The 21,526-nt window shown below is 38.5% G+C and overlaps 1 protein-coding gene across 2 annotated transcripts in view; it reads right to left on the bottom strand.

The window, feature by feature from the left end:
* slit3 (slit homolog 3 (Drosophila)) overlaps positions 1–21,526 on the bottom strand; it is a 168,992-nt gene that overhangs the window by 52,719 nt on the left and 94,747 nt on the right. For both annotated transcript variants that reach the window (XM_037262169.1, XM_037262170.1), the window contains 3 exons: positions 6,746–6,817; positions 3,115–3,278; positions 1,513–1,657 (listed from right to left, as the gene is read on the bottom strand). In XM_037262169.1, the coding sequence (XP_037118064.1) occupies positions 1,513–1,657; positions 3,115–3,278; positions 6,746–6,817 (381 nt within the window). The remainder of the gene's footprint in view (positions 1–1,512; positions 1,658–3,114; positions 3,279–6,745; positions 6,818–21,526) is intronic.

Here is a 21,526-nt window from a genome sequence, read left to right on the forward strand (position 1 = left end):
TGACATGAAAAACTAATAAAAGATGAAATCTGGATTGAACGCATTACTGAGAGAGGATTTCATTATCAAGCCAGTTCTCTCTCTGCTAAGGTTTAATTGATGCTGTCTACAATTAATTAATTTATAATGCGCAACGCTGGGATTAACAGAATGAATGTTGGCACCCAATTAACCATCTGACCATTTATGAACTGACAAAACAAGACAAATATTTTCATGGTGATTTCATCATTAATGTGGCGCATAACAAGTCTAATTTAAACTATTTTCAATGAAGTTGTTCTTTTCAATTGATTTTGCTGATTTAAGAAGTTTTCTGTTCAGGCACTGGGTATCCCATAAAAAAAAAAAAAAGGGCTTTAATTTATGGCAACAAAACATTTTAGGGGACCTTAAAATTCCTGAGTTCCCTTGCTTGTTTCCTGGCCAGTGTCACATTCTCGAAAACATATCTTCACTTTAATAAAGCACTTTGGCATCATTGTCAACCTGTAATTCATACAAGGGCATCGGCATTATTAAAGAGGTGCAGATATTGATAAGGGCAACGTATAAGCGCTAGTTAAATGAAATTCTCCTTTGCGGGAGGCGACACAAGGTTGAGACAAAGGCACTTAGAGGCTTAAGAGAATAGAACAGGAAGCCACTTTACAGGCACAATGAAAAAATCTTTAAGGCTGAGGTGACGATTAGCTGATGATTGAAACACGGAGGACATTGACTTGCCTGTGCGCGCACAGGTAATGGTACACACACATTTGGCAGCAATCCATACCGCCAGCAGGAAGAAATTTGACATTGACCCAACTGATGTATTGGGAAAGATTTGCAAGTCAACCTAAATGCAGAGTAGACGAAAACAAAGCCATACATTCCCATTAATTTATTTTTTTGGGGCTTGTTTGTTAAAATCCATGCAACATCTACAAGGCCTCTTTAAAGCCTGGTTTGGCCAAACATCCCCATTATTTTAAAGTTCATTTTTATTGTGTGTACACATCACGATTGGATTATTTAAGTCATTTTTTCAAACGTAAAAGGACTTCGATTAACTATCGAACAATGTGTGTGTGTCTAATAGAAGCACGGAATGAAAATAATTGCCTCTACAAAGAAAATAAAGTTCAATTTGCACTTAACTATTCATTTAACAATATCAGTATTATAGTTTGCAATGGTGTTCAACTGCACTGCATCATAGGCAGAATGTCAACAGCTCTTAAAACTCAAAACTGAGATTTATTTATTATTTACCTTGTATTTTTTTCCATGAAGCTTTTATGTTGGATTTGGCAGGTGTTTGGGAAAGATACAATCCACAGGAGGACAGAGTGGATATACACTATACGGTCGGATAAAAGTCTGACTTTCACTTCAACTTTATAAAAGTTTTTTTTTTTTCTTTTTGAATACAGTTTAAATTGAGTTGAAAACCCCTCCCGGGAGAAGTAAACATACACCCCAAAACGTGACTATAAGCTAAATGTCAACTAAAGTCAACGGCAGCCTTACATCTCGACGATGCCCTCCGGGAGGTTGGCGGGTATTTCGGACAGACTTTTGCGGCGACAGTCCACAATGTTGTTGTTGCACGTGCAGCTGGGCGGGCACACTGCCACCAGTGGCTCGCATGTCCGCGACTCCACGTGGGTGGGGCCTGGAGACCAATACAGACAATTAAAATCTGAGAAATAAACGATGGGAAACGACTGCAATAATAAGAGTGCGAGTAATGCGATTCCAATGTTCTTCTAATCAGTCCCATTTGGATACCAACATACAATTGTTTTAACAAGCAATAGCAAAATTATTATGATGTTTTACCCTCGTTTGGCCCAATTTGAATACAAATGTAAACAAACGCATTAAGCTATGGAAACGATAAGAAGTAGAGCAGTTGTGAGATATAATGTGCCGATCAATGTTTTTAAGTATTCCAAGTTGGCCCAATACAATCACACGAAGGAATGGAAGCACTCTGACCAATAAAATGCAATTGTGAGATATAATGCTGATGTTTTTCACCTTACAATTCTGATAAATTCCCTGAAATGAAAATTAAAAGCATAGAAAATGAAAGGTGCTTTACAAGGAAAGTTATTTTATTTGAAAAGTTGAGAAAAAAATTAATGCAGATAGGTTCAACCAGCGTGAGAAATAGACCTAACGTGAGGAGTCCTGATCAGGGCAATGGAGGCCGAAGCTATGAGGCTACAGTCTAATAAAGAGAAATCCGCCTGAAAGTCTATTAGCGGCGAGCTGAATCAGACGCCTCTAAACAGCGATAAGAAAAAAAAAAAGCTTTTCTTCGAGGAGACTTTTGGCTGAACACGCTCTTTTCTGCATGCTGTCACATTAGAATAGACACCTTCATGCTGATCTGTCCGAGCTCTGCACGATAACACGGTGTGTAATAAGGAGACAAGGACGCTGTGCTGTGTGCGTGCAGGATTCAAGTCAAGAGTTCAGCTCAGCCCAAGATTATGCATTTGGGAGTATTTTTAACTCACTTTGCAAAAGTCTTCGGCCATGACTTTCGAGATATTTTTTTAGGAAGGCACTGTACACTGACATTTTAGAAATTCAAAAAGTTATAAATCCACGTTACTACCATTAAAGAAGCATATTGCATTTATTTAGGGAGGAAAAAAGCAAGTACAGTAATTTATTACTATACAGATATTTTTAATTATTTTTTAAAACTACTTCTGATTTGGGATTTTTTCTGTGGGGGTATCTTTTGTTTGTTTTTTTCAGATTTGGAGGAATTTTTAGGGGGGTTATTTTTTTCTGTGTGATTTTCTTCAAGAAAACTTGGTAAACAAACACTAAATAAATCAGAAACAATGCACGAAAACTGAAAACTCCCTAAAACAAACAATTATTCTAAAAAATTGAAAAAAAACAACACCTTTTCAAGTGAAGGCAATGCATGTCTGTACATTAAAAATGCATTGAAAAAAAATTTTTTTAGCCCACAATACTCCTAAAATATGCGATTAGATGAACGCTAGGGTCTCACTGTACGACTTTTTTCATCATAACTCTTATATGGGACGCAGGCGCTCCTAACATTAATGCTGCTGTATTGACGTCACATGCACACAAACTCACCACTGCAGACAAAATCCTTCTTCTGTACGTCGGGCACATTCAGGCCCCTCATGTGGGCGGGGGCCATGCACTGAGTGAAAGGTGCCAGGCCGCGCCTCGCTCGCAGCCAATCAGAGAGCCAGGACAGGTGACAGTCGCAATGAAGGTTGTTGGAGTGGAGACGCCTGGAGATAAGCAAGTAGAAAAAAAAACCTGCAAATTTTGACAATTACGATAAGATGTCTGTGCTAATTGCTAACATGTTTCTCATCCAGCCGAGAAAGGTGGAGGCTTCACTTTTATCTCTGAACATAATCTTAATCTCAAACTGAGATTAAACAGTTACTTCAGATGCGATCCTGACCACTATTCGGTCTTGTTTTTGTCGTTACTTTGACATATATCTTGACAAAAAAGTGCTGTCTCCGCTTTATAGTCAGAAACCGATGTATATGGCGAAATCAACCCATGTTTAAGAATGGAAAATAATAGAGACAAGTTTTTCTTTTTATACAAGTAAAAGAAAAAAGTATATTTTTGTTACGTTCTGTGCTAAAATTGTGTCTGTCGATATTAGTCAAGTTGTGTTTATTTATACAGCCCTTAATCACAGATACGTCTCAAAGGGCTTCACATGCCCACATTCTCAACATCCCCTGATCATAGCCTCCAGGAGGGCAAGGGGGAAAAACTCAAAACAAAAGATTAATTTTCTTTATTTCAATTAATTCCTTAGTTATCTTTTTAATTTGATGTCAATCAGCAGGTGGGTCAGAATTTAGGAACAGCTGTAAATGCGATGCAGTGCAGCTCTACGTAGTACTTCAACAGCAATAATCATGTTGTAAAATGACTATCAATATTATTATTGGGCAAAAATCAACCGTGTGTTTGAAATGAGAATCTCCTGTAACATTGCACAAACGAGACGGAACACAGTGAGAAAAATCAAGCCGATGATATGATTTTCCAATTAACACCTGACATCATGTGCAACTAATGTCCATACGAGACAATCATGTGTCTGTCGTCTAAGTGGCACTTACGCCACTAAATCCCGTAGAAAACGAGCTCCTGGTGAGCTAATGTTCAGTGTTGGGTGCATTAAGGGATTTTTTTTTTACCACAAAGCTGAGAGACTCCACGGGCGGACACCTTAAGAGTCACAAGGGGGCGGGAGGAGGAGAGCGGAAAAATGGCAGGATGTCTTGTCAGCGTATTATATGCCGGCCGGGATATCTGGCCTTTCACAAGACAGGCCTCCCTTTGTAATAAAGCCGAGGACAAATCCTGTTATGGAACAGAGATGGGCTCATTGATGCTAGCAGCGGGGGTAGTAGGTTTTAATACCGCGCTCCCATTATAAATCCAGTTTATAGTCAAACTCCCGCCTGGATATCACCGCGTTTCGGCCCACCCCTGGTTACAGCCTTAATTACTGACAAGTAGGATTAAAACACGGGGCACAATGCTCTGTGTGTGTACGCATGTTGAGCTTCTGTGGTGCCTGCTGGATTTGTGGACACTTGATTGGCTTTATTGTGCTCAGTGTAACTAAGGTCAGAATTGCATGTGTGTGTTTTTGGTGACTTGGCCAGAAGTGTGTTTGTTTGTGTTGACATGCCAGAAGTGTATATCTGCATGTTGTGTGTGTCCTCGAGCCACAAGGGCACATTTTTATTACCGTTAAATCAAATTTAGCGAGTGTCGTTTATTTGAATTATGTAATGAGACTTCAAGTCAAGAGGTGACTAACAGCGTTGCCTCAACAGATTCAAATTGGTATCAACACCGGTTCATCACAAATAGTATCTCCTGCTAATTTTCCATTTACAGGACATCATTAGTATCAATGCTAACTCCCATTCTTTGGCAGGTTTTTCTTTGTTGCTTGCTTAAAAGCCACAACGCCAAATCCTTCAAAAAGAATCCAGAACAGGGGGTATCAAACTCATTTTTTTCACGGGCCGCATTGTAGTCATAGCTTCTTTCGGAGGGCCATTATATATAAATGTATGAGCACCTCATATTATATACAGTAAAAGCTACAAAACAAACTGACAAATAATTCGTTTTCAAATCAGACGAGTAAAAACTGGTCAAATATTTAAACAAAAAAAGATATTATTAAAAGTGAAGACAATTTGCAATTCTAGTAATGACACACGAATTTGATGCACAATTTGTCTTCGCGGGCCACATAAAATGATGTGGCGGGCCGTATCTGGCCCCCGGGCCTTGAGTTTGACACCTGTGATCTAGAGCATTTCTAGAATTATCTTTTTACTAAGAAATACTCGATAGCGACTCCTTGGCAGAGGGAATGACTGAATGAGAAGACAGCAGAGTATTGACATGCAAACGCTGATGGTAAAGGACGCTGAAGCTGAGGCAGGAGGCAGTCACTCCGTCAGGCGGCTTTGACAGACAAGAGAAGCGGCGCGCGAGGCCTTCTGATTAAAAGATATTGGATATTGGTGATTCGCCACTCAATCTGCCATCAACTTGTAGAGCTGCGCAGCAACCCGAAATCCAATTTTGTGAGGCTGATTTGAAGTGGTGGGACGAGCGCACGTGCACACAAACACGAGCGTTTTGTGATTGGTTGGGGGACGGGAGCTGCCGTTCAAATTTGAGCAGAAAAATGGTCTTGAAGCACAAGTGGATTTGGGGAATCTGTCCTGTGCTGTGTAGGTTTTGCTACACAACATAATAGCTAGCAAAAAAGAAAAGCTTTTCTCCAGGGGATCAAATCCTTACATCACCTCTACTCTAAAGAAACTACAACACCTTGGTCAATAAAATAGAAACATTCACACATGTAATTTAGCCACAAATTGTTAGCCGACAGTTATTTTTTGACTGTCACAATAGCAATGAAAAACACTACAAACGTGATAAAATTGTATTTTTAAGGACAGTTGCACCCGCGAATAAAAAAAAACAAGAATGAGCCAATAGGTGATTAATTGAATGTGGAACCACAATGAGCGGGGGTCCATTGAAATCCGCAAAGGTTGATCTGAGGCTTCTCGACCACTGGTTCAAGTGCCTTTCAGCGCACCCCAATAAAGAGCAAGTCTTCAAAACTTTTGCAAAAACGTATTTGATGCATCTCAGCACAACATTATGATTAATATCACGTTTCTGAAATATTTTGAATTAAGCAGAAACATCTTTTTTTTTTAATCCATTTGAGGGGGCGGCCATTATGCCTTGTACTGCCACTTGCTGGCAACAATTGCTGTCAAAAAAAGAACATTGGGTCCTGATCCACCAGTTGAGAATTACTGTTCTGGGCCCTTCTTGTTTGCTGAATTAGTTGTGGTTCTTGTTTACCACCCCGATTTTACTATTCGCTAGCTATAATACTGCTTATACAACCATAAAATATGTTCTCCAAATTAATTACAAGATTAGGGCCAATATACCGTTGCTCTTTTGATATACACTGAATGACTATGAGTGGAACAACATGTATTTACAAGGTCAACAAAAGATTTTAATGAGATCTCGAGTACTGTTACAGAAACGCAAACTTTCATGTCTGAATTCAAATTCACGAGTAAATCTGTTCGTGCATTCTCACCGAGGTTTCCATTACTAGTCCATGCACCTGACTCATGCACGTGTGTGTGTGTTTTGTACTCACAGTGTCCGCAACTTGGGCATGTGGTTGAAGCTGGACAGCGGGATGAGGGTGATGTTGTTGTTGTTGAGAGTGCTGCACAGAGAAAAAGCAGGAGAGCGAGAGAGGGTGAGAGAGGAAAAACAGATTCATTAGCCGAGTTCCAGGAAGCCTGCGCTGATGCACATCACAATAAATGTCATTCCAATCCACACTAATCCCAATGGAGACAAAACATACAAATAATCCTCAAAGTGCAGTTTCCCCAAAGCGGCAATTTCAACACAAACAAAAAATTATATCCATCCATCCATTATCTGTACCGCTTATCTTAATCAATGAATAATATATTTGAACTTTATTGGCGTAGTTCTTGTTTTTAATTGTAAAGATACAAATTCTTAATTTTATGTTTTGACGTTTCTAGTCAAATTAAAAATCTTGAAAATGCAGGAGTGTTTATCTAAAAAAAAATATATTTAACCAAAGAAACCTCTCTAAAACAACCAATTTTTCTTGAAAATATTTCCTGTCTTGAAATCTTACATTTTATCTTCTAAGAACTCACCACCTTTCTTGAAAAAACTAAGTTGGCCTTCATCACAAACAAACGGACACTAGTGGCCTCACAAACATTTTCGCAGGTTTTCATGCCTGAATATAAAATTAGACAACGGGAGAAAGTAGAGGAAGCTACGCAAAGACATAAAGCTGTTCCATCAAAGCAACTCAGTGGGGACCAAAAGGCTTTTTTGTGCTTTTTTCCAAGGCACTGAAAGCTCATAAGATGGTCTTTTTACAACATAACACTCAGGGGATGGCCAAATACATCCAAAAAGCACCTTGTGTATATATGCTCAGGAAAAATATACTGCAGCAAAACACAGAAGACAAAGGTATAATACTGTATCACGGCCATCACACCAAAAAAGCATTCAAAGTATTTACATGTGTTTTTTTAAGGTTAAAAACTCAACAATTACAGCTCTAGTATATTGCGCAACAAACTAGGGAAAGCCAGCATGTGATTTGGGAAAAAATAGTAACAATTTAATATATATGAGATCTGTGTAATTAAACGAGAAGGTTCATAGTGTAATCAATGATTTTAAATAGTTTTTACATGTGTTTCAAGAATGTATTTTAAAAATCATATATCTGTAAAATTGTTAAAACCAGTGTATTTCCAAGTGTTCTAATGTGTTCGTTGCGTAACAAAGGTATTATAGTGTGGTGAAACTGCTAAAATCTGACAAAAATAATAAATGTTGCAAGGTCAACATAAAATTAGTATAACTTGGTATTTGCTTCCTTTCTTCAGTGTAATAAATGAGGTTGGCATTTGCTTCCTTTCTTCAATGTAATGTGCAAAACGTGTTATAACATGGTCATTAAAATTGCCCTGTTTGTTAGTTATAAAATATAAATAAAAACAGTATGTCACTTCTACCTGATGTCCACTTTCCTGTGGATGAAGCAATTCATAAAAGTTGATGCATTGTGCATTTTTTTTTACAAATTCTATTTCTTGTGACAAATATTGGCAGAAGCACAATCAAAGCATTCATTTCAAATTGTCAAAAACAGCCAAAAGGTTTTGACAAACATCAAAACACCCCACAGCGATCGCTCGCTTTGGTTTGTTTGTAGCTAATGTTGTCACAAGTGGTCCAAATGGACTCATTACGCGGGAGTTTCCGTGTTTACGCTAACACCCACTCATCCCCAAAATACACCGTGCGCTCCGCACTGTTGATCTTACTACTTGTCGTTCTCTTTAATTCACTCGTCCTTCCGACTCACTTTCCACATTCTCCCGGCCGGTGTAGCCTCCGTGGCCTTGGTGGAGGGATTGAGTTTCACACTCGGTCACTTTCAAATACACACGCACACATAAATTGGTCTGCCCTGTCAGGGGTGATTCCACCCAGTCTATATAATTTAATTGTGGAATAACAAACCCACCACCCAGCCCCCACTACAATTTCCCTGTCAAGTTTCTCCTGCTACCACTACATTTAAACATCTCTGCCTTAAGGCTGTTGCCAGTGGTCCGAATTAGTCAAAAACAAACACCGAAGCTCATTTATATATTACGTTTCACCTCAGACGGCACTTTAAATGCATCACATTCTGACTGGCTCACGTTTTGTTTGTGTTCTCGCAAAAAGAATTAAGTGCGAGTTGTATGTGCGGTTGGTGGAAAGTACACAAAGGTTTCTGGGTGGAAATAAAATTACTGTTGAATCGTTTGTGTTGATTCCACTGAGGCAGGATCATATTTTGTGTATACGAGCACATTTGAACCGCTGGCTTTGGTTTAAAAAAGGAAAGAGCAATAAAAAATAAAACAGTTTGAAAAACAAAAATGCTAACGTGTTACTAGTATAGGATAAACTCTGAACATTTTGAATACCCGTTTCAATGCTAGTGTCGCATTTCTCAGATACAATCAGTTCAACTTTCCATCAATGATGTCATTTTGTTCCTCCTTCCTTTGTACTTGTTGAGTGTGGCGCCCCCCTCCGTATGCAGCACTTTGCCTCATTTGCAATTAATACAATTGCTGTTCCTTTTAGTTTGTGTGTCTTAGCCACCTGGGTGCAGTATAATACCGAAGAATTTAACAACTGCATTCATGCTAGTCATTTTCAGCAGAGGATAAAGAATACATGACAACATGCATTGCTGAATTGTCTATCTACACATGTTGCTCCACTGTTAGTGTTTCAATAGCCGTTGCCTAAGGCAGTATAAAACTGCTAACACTTTTATTTTTAACCGCAATCTACACAGGTCAAGCTTTGCATGTCACATTATCACCGCTAGTCCACCTCCTTATACTTGGGTGACACTTAGAAAAGAAAATTTCCGTACTGCAAAGTCTGTCAAACGCAATTTGGCTCATGTCCGGAAATGTGTATCGAACAACGTGATCCGGCGGTAATCATCCACTCTCAGCTCATGGTGTCAACTTCCCAATGCACATTGATGTCGTCCTCATTTCAGAATGGACTTTTGTTTTCAAGTAAAAAAAAAATTGTATTGCGACATTCATCTCTGATGTTTCCTTCTGCACTATTGACATTTGAATTCATTTAAATTTCAGGCTCCACAAAGTCTGCCAATGAACAGCCAATATGTGTGTGTGTAACAAAACGATTGTGCGCGTATAATAAAGTGAATTTCCTATTAGTCTCTCACGCTCAATCAAGTTCATCAGACGCAAGTCGATACTCACGGCGAGCGCCTGAATTAAAAGGCCAAATAAAGCAACGTGACGTTATGATCGCGCTGATGAGCAACATTGACTGCGTTCGATACGATCATTCTCACTTCCGATCTTCAGCATTAGTTCTCAACTGTGAGCAGTTGTTCCCACAATATAACCACGAAATGAACGGCGTATATACTTTTGCAACAAGTGATTCAATGATTTTTACTGTATCTTGGCTTAGTTGTGAAATAAAATGGCATTATGAATATGTTGAGTGTGATGCAGCGGTTTTGTATTGTGTTGCAAATTTGTTTTTAAGCTCTTTTAACATACGTTCAAAATAATGTAAACATGAGCGAAAGCAACTATAGTAAGAGAAAAAAAAAAGTACAGACACTGATAGAGTGTAATGATCTTTTTGTGTGTTTACAGGAAACAAATCCCATTTTGGGAAGGGCCAAATACAAAGAAAAATAATGCTTATAATAATTTTCTGTGGGTGTAAAAAGCAGGATTACAGAGGACATGCAATCTTAAGCAAAAAACAGACTGAGCTTGTAAACCACCCACTTTCTAGTTTCACTCTTCATCTTTAATATTTACCCTGTAAATCTAAATAAGTGTGTTACCAACTAGTGGACGGTCATTGAATGACATGTCAAATTAATGGGAAGAGTAACAAAATTAGTATCCAACTATAAGGTTATGCAATGTGGTCGTTTGGTGTAATATAGTATAATGTCAGATAAAAGTCAGATTTCTTTTGCCATTTCTGTTTTTGCAATTTGGCTTTACATAAAATAAGTCCAATGTAATGACATTCAAAAATGTTCCCCACCCTAAAGAGAGCCCCCCCAAAAATGGCTGCAAAGGTAAACAGATCAAAGTATTATTAAACAGTGAAATGCTGTGCCTGTAATTCATATATTTATTGTTTCTGTTGTTTTATTGATGAGATGTATATTTAATAATCATAATCAGCCAAATAATCAGAAATTGATTCTGCCAAATATTAAAATCGGCATCATCCTAAAAAAACTAAACCAAGTGAAGCCTATTGATTTAGATATTCATGACAAGCTGGCTGAGGTCTGCAATTTCCTTCTGTGTAACATTTATCAGTGCGTGACGGCAAAAAAAATACCTCGGACACATTTATAAGATATCATTAAATCAAAGTTGAACTTTGAGTCCCCAGTCAATGCGGAGGCAAAAATCCAGCAGGAATTTAATGTCCATCAGTGTTTCCCCACTCAAGTGAGGAATTGGTGCCAACTATCAAAAGAGCTTAAAGGACTCTTGTGAGTTTGATGAAGAGCTCTCAGCATCTTGGCCCGGGCCTCATTAGAAGCCTGAAGATGAGAAGGATGACGACGAGGTGGGGCCACGCACATGCACAACCACTTGACTGCTTTCATCACGCATTGCTTTAACCACCTCCGCCGTCTGCGAATGTGTGTCACCCTTTCCTCACAAAGTGACGACCTCGAGGAGGCAGTGGAAATGTATCTCTCTAAATATAGATATTAATGTGTGCTTACATGCACCGGTTGGGAGGAAAAAATTGGACGTTTGTGGCCTTTTTTCTTGAATGGGTCAATAAAACTGATTGCGTACAACAAATTGACTTTTTGTTCATTAGCTTATTTAAATTTTTCATCCTGCACATGATAGTGTTTGTTCACTTACTATATGTTCTCTTTTTACGTAAGCAAGAGTTGTTTGTGGAATATTTAAAAAAGTAAATAAAAAATAATATGGAACCTTCTCAAAGTGCGGTACGTGTATCATTGGCATTACGTGATCGCTAGTATGTGATAATCACTTTTTTTTTTTTAAACTTGTGCACAAAATTCACTTACAGTACTTATGTAGCATTCGGTTGTATTTAACTTTGAAACAATATACTTGCATTTAATCTGTTTAGCAAACATTCATTCAGGAATAGATTTTTTTAAAAAACGTTTATGCGCAATATAATTTAAAGGAAATATTTAAACATTTTTTTTCCCTTTAAGCACAGTCTTAGTGTTAAAATATAATGTTACAGTGGTTAAGAGTAGTATTCAATTACTTTAAGTTCTAATCATTTGAATGACTAACAAGCATTTTCATGTGCCATTCATCTCTATTGACAGGGAAGATGTTTGCAAATGAACACAAAGGTCTGCAAACAGCCTTTAAGGACCTTTAGGGTGAGGAGTTAAGTGCTTCTAGTGGTTAAGGTTCACATTTGAATGTTCTCACAGGGCTTAACGTCCACTTTAATCGTACTTTTCTTTTTAAAACCGCTGCCTTTTTGTTAAACGCATGTCCGCACCAAATGCATGTGCCATGGTAATAAAGTGAAGTTCCGCAATGAACATTTCTAAAAGGTCGCCATTGGAAAGTGTTTGAAGGCTAAACGCACCGCAGGGGGCCAGATCATTAACAGGCGATGTAATCGGGGCCACATCTTCAGCTTTCCCGGGCTTTTAAGTTCACATCAGACACATGCAGAGTTGCCCTAACGCTGTTCGGGAACTTGGTGAAACTGTATATGTACAGAATTGACTTTTTAGCTGATTATCAGTCTGAAAGTGTTGCAGCAAAAATGGCAGTTAAAAGACCACAATCAAAAGAAACGACTGTTATTTGTGAAGGAAAAGTTCTAGAAAGATTGACTCAATTCTGAGTATGCGCCTGATGGACGTTGGGCACAAATGATACGTTTTGTCTGTGTAGCTGACTGACAAATGTTGCTGCTGGAAGGAAGGAATTGGAATGAACGGATTGATGGATGGGCGAGGAAGGAAGGAAGCAAGGAAGCAAGGAAGGTAGGATGGATGGATGGATGGAAAGAAATAAGGAAGTACAGAAGGAAAGAAGGAAGGAAGGAAAGAAGGAAGGAAGGAAAGAAGAAAAGGAAGGAAGGAAGGAAGGAAGGAAGGAAGGAAGGAAGGAAGGAAGGAAGGAAGGAAGGAAGGAAGGAAGGAAGGAAGGAAGGAAGGAAGGAAGGAAGGAAGGAAGGAAGGAAGGAAGGAAGGTGATGTACAAACTGTCTTCAGAGATTGTGACTGTTTTCTTAACATTCACGCTAAGTTGATTTAAAATGGCTCTGATTAACACCAAATAACATTCAGATGTTTTAGTAGGCTTTTCCTAACATTTCTGGATTAAGGCAGAAGTCATCATATCCACCATGATGATCGAGGCCACCACTTCTAGCTGAAGCAAAACAGCTGCAGTACACTGACTTTAGATGCCCATCAACCCTCGCTCCTCTGATCCCCAAAGCCTTAACCTTTACACTTGACTGTGAGACTGCTGACTGGTTCAAAAGCCAAAAAAACGAGGGCGGCCGAACCAAAATGAGTCGAAAGCAGAGAACTGCACCGCTCTGACCCGACAACAATTTTTATGCTGATACACTCGACCATCAATACAAGAGTAAGGGTCAAATGCAGTCTGGCTTTAAATATGTAAGAAGAGAAAAGCCGCAGGCACGTCAGAAGGACAAAACGGAAAAATCACGACCGGACATTCTGGTCATTTTGCGCTCCAACTCACGATTGCTCACGTTTACATGTTCGCCAGTCATTGTTTGGGCTACTTGACAAGCAGCGAGCTTCTAACCGACTACCCGTCATTTCTATTGCAGTTATGGAACAGTTGTTTTTAATAGCAGATATCAATCATGTTGTCGCCAAGTACATGTCATTAAAGCTCCATCCATGCGTCCATTTTCTGTAGCCTCATTAGCGTGATGAGCGACTGCCTAGCACAGGGACGGGCGATGGGCACCTCCCCAACATACAGAAAGATCAATACCTCAATCCAGATGTATCACTTCAATAAGATTTCATTGATATCACTTCACTGTTATCGGTGGCAATGGATGAATTTGTGACACGCAAACCAAAACTGGGGAGGGGTTTACTGTAATCCTATTTCTTGAATATTTAATTGAATTTGACGCGTCCTGGGTGATGCCGACGATATTCATCACTCACGCAGCTGTGCGCGCAGCAACTTTCGGGAGCCATTGTGCATTTGTGTGTGCAAACGTGATGATTTGCCCGCTTTAACGTCAATTAAAGCGGAATGCTCTTCAACGCATCTGCATCCCAACTCTTCACTCAAATGGCCCACATTAGAACCATTACGAGATGGATAGATTATTTTAGCACGAATCTGTTCTTCCTGTCCTCGTGGAATGACGTCAGAGGTCAGGTTAAAATAAACCTGATCATGTACTATGTTTGTAGCATAAGCAAGAAAAAGCAAGTAAATTCTATAAATGTCTGCATGATTCAAACATATTGTAATAATTTGTTGAGGACTGATAATTCTATTTTTATTTGTAGTTATTTTTGTTTTTATTTTTTTAAGATTGTGTTTTAATTTTACATTTACATATGGAATAATGGACTATATATAAAGAGTAAAGGCACAAAGTGTCTGAAAATTGAGAAGTCAAATAAATGGCTGTGAAACATTTTTTTGTCATTATATTTGAATTTCCAATACCTTTTACCTATGGTATGATATTAAATACAATGACCCAGCAGTCACACAATTTGGCTAAAAGGGGGACACAAATATCTAATTGATACGTAAAATTACAATGTATGCGTCACAGAGACATTTATCTGATTTCACCTGAAGTGCATCCATTTAAATAAAACGTGAACATTGTGAGGTGGAAACATGAGCGAAAGCTCAACAACAATGGCAGATGGTCTAAAAATGCCAAGATGATGATTTTGAGTTAATAGTGCATAAAATAGATGCACGCGTGTGTGCTTGCGTGTGACTTTGGGTGACAAACTGACTGAAAGTCACCTTGCACATTGCGTCGTGCAACTCTCTGCTTATGAATTATGACAGTTGCTGCTTGGCTAAAGCTACTCTGCTAAGCGTACATGCGCATGCACACACACACACACACACACACACACACACACACACACACACACACACACACACACACACACACACACACACACACACACACACACACACACACACACACACACACACACACACACACACACACACACACACACACACACACACACACACACACACACAGAGTTGTACATCATCTCTTTGGCGCTTGTGGAGGAAAGTGATCATAAATTATGCAGCCGTGGCTCTTTCCCTTTTTAGGTTCGGCAGAGTCTTTGAGAGGGTTCTTAAATGCGTGCGTGTGTGTGTGGCTGCGCTACTTTGGCCAAGCGTCATGTCACGACTTCCTGCATCCATCAATGTGTCACATAGCCGATTCCTGTCGAACTCGGTCACAAGTTGACATTTAGAGGGGTGTGGAAAATATAAAGTTAATGAATGAATGTAGCCGGAATGAGAGTACCCCAAGAAAGAAGCTTTACTGGCATAGTAATTTTGGAATCATACTAAGAATCATACTAAGAGCCGTTGCCAAGAAAATATTTCGGTTTTTTTTTAATCTTAAAAACCTATGTTACTCTTGAAAAATCATGGATTTATACTTTTTTTTTTCCTGGTACGTTTCTGACTTCATTGCACTAAAAACTTTGGGCTATTTTCATATTTTGATCTTCACTGAGGCTCCACTACATCTCCATCATCCCTCCTAATTGTACAAGCTTAGTTAAAAATCATGTATTCACAAAACTATTAATAAACCAGTGACAATTGACATATTTGATGAATGGTACGAGCCTTAAAAAAAAAAAAAAAATTATAACAAATGTTCCCACTATTCATTTTTGAACCCCCCTATTGACAAATGGCCACCTCTGACACATTTCCACCTAGTTTCATCTGAGAACATTTATACGCAAACGGAAGACTTTTTTGAAAAATGAAGGACTATTTATACGGAAAAAAAGAATTATCATCTGCTCTCATTAATCGTTGTTGTCATCGGCAAGAGAAAAACATGGAAAAAGAAATTGAAAGATCAATGAAGGAAAAAAAAGAAGAAGCATCTAATCCAACTGCTTTGGACGTTTGAACAATGATTGATTAATCAGTTTCATATTAGGACGATGAGGCACTCTCCATCGCTCATTAGCCACACATACACAAAAACACACACGTGCACAAACAGTGTCTATATGAGTGTGTACACGCATGTATTAAAACACTCTAGGTCTCATGTGTGCCAGGGGCCTCATTGGCATGCGCCGCGCCAGCCCGCCAAGCGCGAGCTGTCCGGACTCGCGTCGGGCTCATTAGTGCGCTCGTTAGTCCGGTTATGTTAAATCGAAATTACCATTCATCATCACACGGGGAGCCATCACTTACAGACCGCGCTAACTGGATTAACCCAATACAAGACACGCGCATGCGCTCGCAGCAGAATCACATATCGCACGTTAGTTAGTTAGCGGCTGTTAGCCTGGATTGCCACGCAATCAATTGGTGGATATTAGTGACAATTGCTTGGTCCTTGTGTCCCAAAATTCTTGAATAGATGAATATATATACTGCCGATTTCGATTCAAAAACATGGATTGGTTTCCATTTATTGAAAGAAAATATTGGGGGGGGAAAATGCACTGTACACTATACTTATAGTGCATATACAGATACAAATATATACCGTAATTTTCGGACTATAAGTCGCACCGGAGTATAAGTCGCACCAGCCATAAAATGCCCAAAAAAGTGAAAAAACCCCATATATATGTATATAAATCGCTCCTGAGTATAAGTCGCCCCCCCACCCAAACTATGAAAAAAAACCGCGACTTATAGTCCGAAAATTACGGTACACATATTTAAATATACATACATATATATAGATATATCCATTACATCGATTTGAACACGATTGTTGACTTCAACCCTAAATCATAGCATGACGAATCATGTCCCAAAGTATGCAGGATGTTGTCTGGGATCCTCGGAGCGTTTTATGTTTGAGCCTGAACACAATACGGCAAATGCTTCTTCATGGTGTGCGTGTAAACGCTAGTTTCCACCATGTTGGCGTGCTCGAGGGTGCGATGGAGCGTGAAATGACAGCAACACATGGAAAGACAAACAGTCCCGCATCAAACACTTCCATCTGCGTGCGCTGATGCGACTACAAAAAGAGCAACAAGTCCAACTAACGCAAGGTGCCAAATCTTCGGTTTAGTGCATGACTACAAACGGAGGCCAGGGGCGTTTATTTACTCAACCACAGATGGATGGAGGAATCTATTACCATATTGCAAATTAAGTTCAACAGTCGTACTGCTTTAAGTTTCAAGTCGAAAAACAATTTCTTTGTTTTGCGACCCGCAGTTGGATATCTACAACTTGTGTATTTAAAATAATCACATCACTTTGCTTTAATAAAGTTTAGCATAATGCTCTCTGCTGTTACTCCTGCCGCACAATATTTTGGTCTTAACTATCTAATCATACGTATTTTTATCAGGCCAGCAAAATGATATTTTGTTTAATGCACTCCATGATAAATCATTTTGATTACAAACCACAAAATGGTGTCATTTTAGCCAAAAACGCTTAATCGTCCCTGGCAGGTTTTGCCGATATGGACACTAACAATCCGACGATTAATTCCACAAGCTGATTTGGCCGCCTACAAATTGGTGCCGTTTAATCATCAGGCAGTAGACCAAAAAGTCATCGCCGCATGCGAATTTCCTTTTTTAATTTTTCAACGTGGCAGCATCTTAGTCGATCTTCATCACCGAAGCGGTTCGATGCGGATATGAACACCCGGGAAAAGATGACCCTGCGCCGCTGGGATCAAGCGCACTAATCGCATCTCAATTTGCAAGCGCGAATTGATTGTGAGGCGACCGTTTAAAATGCAGCACAAGGTTGATTGAAACAGAAAGCGGCTAGAAAAACAATTCAAAAACAATAATAATCTGAGGAATAACTAATGAGGTTTTAAATGGGTTGAAAACAGCACAGGCTCACTATTTGGTAAACTACAGTTGTTAACAGTATATTTATTCTAGTTCCTAGATGGAAGAATTTTGTTAAAGAAGATTATTTCATAATGAGCTACGACCATTTATAACTGGGCTCATTATTTGGCAACAGGAGTTTGCACAGGCTACTGTTATCCACTAGTGTTAAAGAAGTCTTCATTTCTAAAATGTAGTTATGCACCCAAAGCATGGATGCTTTTATTACAAAGTGGTAGGCTACAATGTAAGCTTGCTATTTTACAAGCAGGAGGTAATACTAGTTGTTCATATTGATCTCCATTATGATTTACAGAAGGTATAAAAGATGAAAAATAACACTCTAATACACGTTTAGTAAAGTAAAGTAAAAACCTACATCATTGGTACCCTTTTTATGAATTGGTACCGTGTAAGGTCGATATTTGGCAAGTACAGAAGTCATTCTGGATATTTTTGTCTATTACAATATTTATGTATTATGGCAGTTTTGTATTTAAAAAAAACTAAACATTTCAAAAAATCATGTCTAAAATATTTATGTTGTATTATGGGGGCATCATGTATGCTCACTATTTGGCAAGAAGAAGATCATTCTGGCTGTTCTTATCTAGAATATATAGAAGAGCAATCATAAGTTGTAGTAATTTTATTATATAGCTATTCTATAACAGATAATTGTTTTATTTATTATTATCTTATTTATTTATTGCAGTGTTTAAATTAATTAAAACACTAATAACACTAATTAAAAATCATGCATGTAAATTGAGCGTCTGCTCCCTGTATGTACATGTCTGCTCACTATTTGGCAAGGAGAGGTCACGACACCTTGACCATTTTAAAACTATAAAAAAAAAACTACAACAGCATTACTCTTATTATAAAGCGATAATGTAAAGGCTCACTATTTGGCAAGCAGAAAGTCATGCTTGCTGATGTCATCTTGTGCCAAAATAGATGGCTGCTTTGAACGTAATCCAAAATGTAGAATTGTATTGCAAACATACTCATTTTACACATGGAGAGAGAAATAATTAATTTGTGAACATTTTATGAATTCCCACCAAATTCCTGCCAATGTGCATTATATTTTAACATATACTCATTTTACACATGAAGTGTGAAATAATTAATTTGTGAACATTATTTTTTTGTATGAATTCCCATATTTAAATGTTGAATAATCAAGTCACGTCCACACCGGTGTGCAGTTGTTCATGTGAGTCATGGTAATGTTGTGGGATTATTTTCTTTTAATTAGCCACCGATTTTGTGAGCATTTTTATCTTGCAGATGAGTCAGAGTTTAATGTGTTCCTGTTGGGCATGAAAATGAATTGTTCTCTAGCTACATTTATTAATATTCGTGAGAAACAGCTTTCGCAGCCGATGTTTGGCATTTCACTTGGGCGTTTGGAAGATGCTCTTATGAAATGTCAAAATATTTAGATTTTTTCTGTTTTACTGTAGAAGCAGTATTTTGCTACTTTATGATTGAGTGATTTTGTTTTAATTTCCATAGAGAGAGAGAGAGAGAGAGAGAGAGAGAGTCCGATAAAATTCTTAGATTACAGAATAAGGGGTGTTGGGTTGAAGGATTACAGCAAAAGAAAGAAAAACTAAAACTATACAATATATGAATAATAAAACCATATATCAATTTTAATGCGCAGAAATTGCCTTACAAAAATGTACAGTGTAAAAACCCAACGATTGGCTATTGGTCATAATTGTGCATGTTTGATCTATTAGTGAGTGTTCGGTATTTGCATTTCAAAGCTTTTCTGACAGACAAAAAGTTTTGTTTCTTTTTAAACCATTTGTGACTCTTACCAGTATGGCCAATATTAAATTCCATAATATCAATACAAAATATATATGATATTCCAGATCCATTTATCAATCACATCTGCCCTAATCAGCATGTCTCCTCCTCCTCCTCTTCCTCCTCCTCCTCCTCAAAAGCAGCAAGCTTGTGCTTCTAAAGGCAAGATTATGATTTATTTAACCTCTGAATGGCAGATTTTTTTTTCAACAAATTTTGGGGGGAAAGGCCGAAGTTTGGCATGTGGCCGGCAAGTAAAAAGTTATCCGACAAAATTTGAAGGTCAGCAATCATGTGGCAATAGTAGCCAGCTATTGTTGCAGTCGATGCGCAATATAGGTGGCAAAAAAATTTAAATTCATAAATGAAAAGAAAAGACACTGAAACAATAAAGAGCGGAGAAGTATCAAAACATGACAAGCGAGTCATTTGATGGGTATCAAAAAGAAAGACAAAAAGAAAGCGTGGAGAGACGAGATGGAGGATCAGAGGGAGGAATGAGGCAAGCCCGCATTCATTATTAATGAAACAAATGTCTGACTGACTGACTCAATTTGAGGCTTGGCTGTTTCCACACCAGCGAGGTGTCACATTGACTTACAGTGACGATGAAGAGGAGGGAGACGAGAGCCTTACCTCAGTCCCATTCGTGTTATGCAAACTGATTATTCATTACTTTCGCAACGCTATGGAAACACAACGATTGTGAAATTCTGCTTGCCAAATAGTGAGCCCACAGTTAGTGTCATTTGATCTTAGGGGCCACCTTTGATTTTTAAAACAGACAGATGGGAGGGGGCAGGTAATTTGTGTGAGGTTTAAATAATGAATTGCTTCTCTGTATGGTGGCAGGCGCCTCTCGTTACAACAAGCGGTTGTTTGACAGATCCAATTAGTAATTAATCTTTTAAAAAATAAATCATGGTTTTAATGCCAGTCCCGATTGAAGTTTACTGTCAAACTAAACATAAAATAAAGATGTTGCATATTTGAAAGAACCACATAGCCTTCGCTAGTTTAATATTAAATGTTCCATAGGCACACACTGAGGAACAAATATTTGAACCAACACATTAAGACAGACGATAAAAACACAGTTTACTCCTAAATTCTTCATACTCAGCCAAGAATAACTAATATTACTGCTGTACTGAAATACAAGAGAGGAGCTGAGTCTCTCTGATGGATGGATGGATTATTTCCTCAAAACACATTTGTTGGAGGGATGGGATATAAAATGCTATTTATATTCATTTCCATCCCAAACACCACATTAATCCAAAATAATTAAATAAATACTACAACAAAAAATATATTCCTCAAAAAAGGGGGGCGTCAATTATTCAGTTGCTGTCTATTAGGGATAGGGCCCTGTCTCGCGCACTCATGAATATATACCGCCATTACTGTTCTACTTTTATTCTAAAAAAAAAAAAAAAAAAAAAAAAAAAAAGGTGACAGGTGAAATATTGAAATTAAAATGCAAAAAGTGCAAACACGTACCCACATATTATTTCAAACTATAGTCACACTTTGGACCACTTGGACAGGACAGATGGGCATGCATGCGTGTGCGTGCACCTGGCTTTGTTAAAACGTTACACCAGGGTGACTAAAGTGTGTGTCCCGTCCTGCCTTCTGCTGTGTATTTACAGTGCATTGTAAATTCCGCCGTCAAGCCTCTTATGAATTGCTAATGACCCTCACCAGGCACCATCACTCTCCTCCGGGATCAAAAGTCAGCAACCAAATGGTGGACGCTCTGGCTTCTCATAAGCATCCTGGCTCGGTTTTCATCCAGGCTTCCGCACACCCGAGTATCGAACAGTTTTCACTGGAAGCCTTGACGCTCTTTAATCATTT

The sequence above is a fragment of the Syngnathus acus genome, chromosome 10, assembly GCF_901709675.1.
Source record: "Syngnathus acus chromosome 10, fSynAcu1.2, whole genome shotgun sequence".
In the NCBI taxonomy this organism is placed as follows: Eukaryota; Metazoa; Chordata; class Actinopteri; order Syngnathiformes; family Syngnathidae; genus Syngnathus; species Syngnathus acus.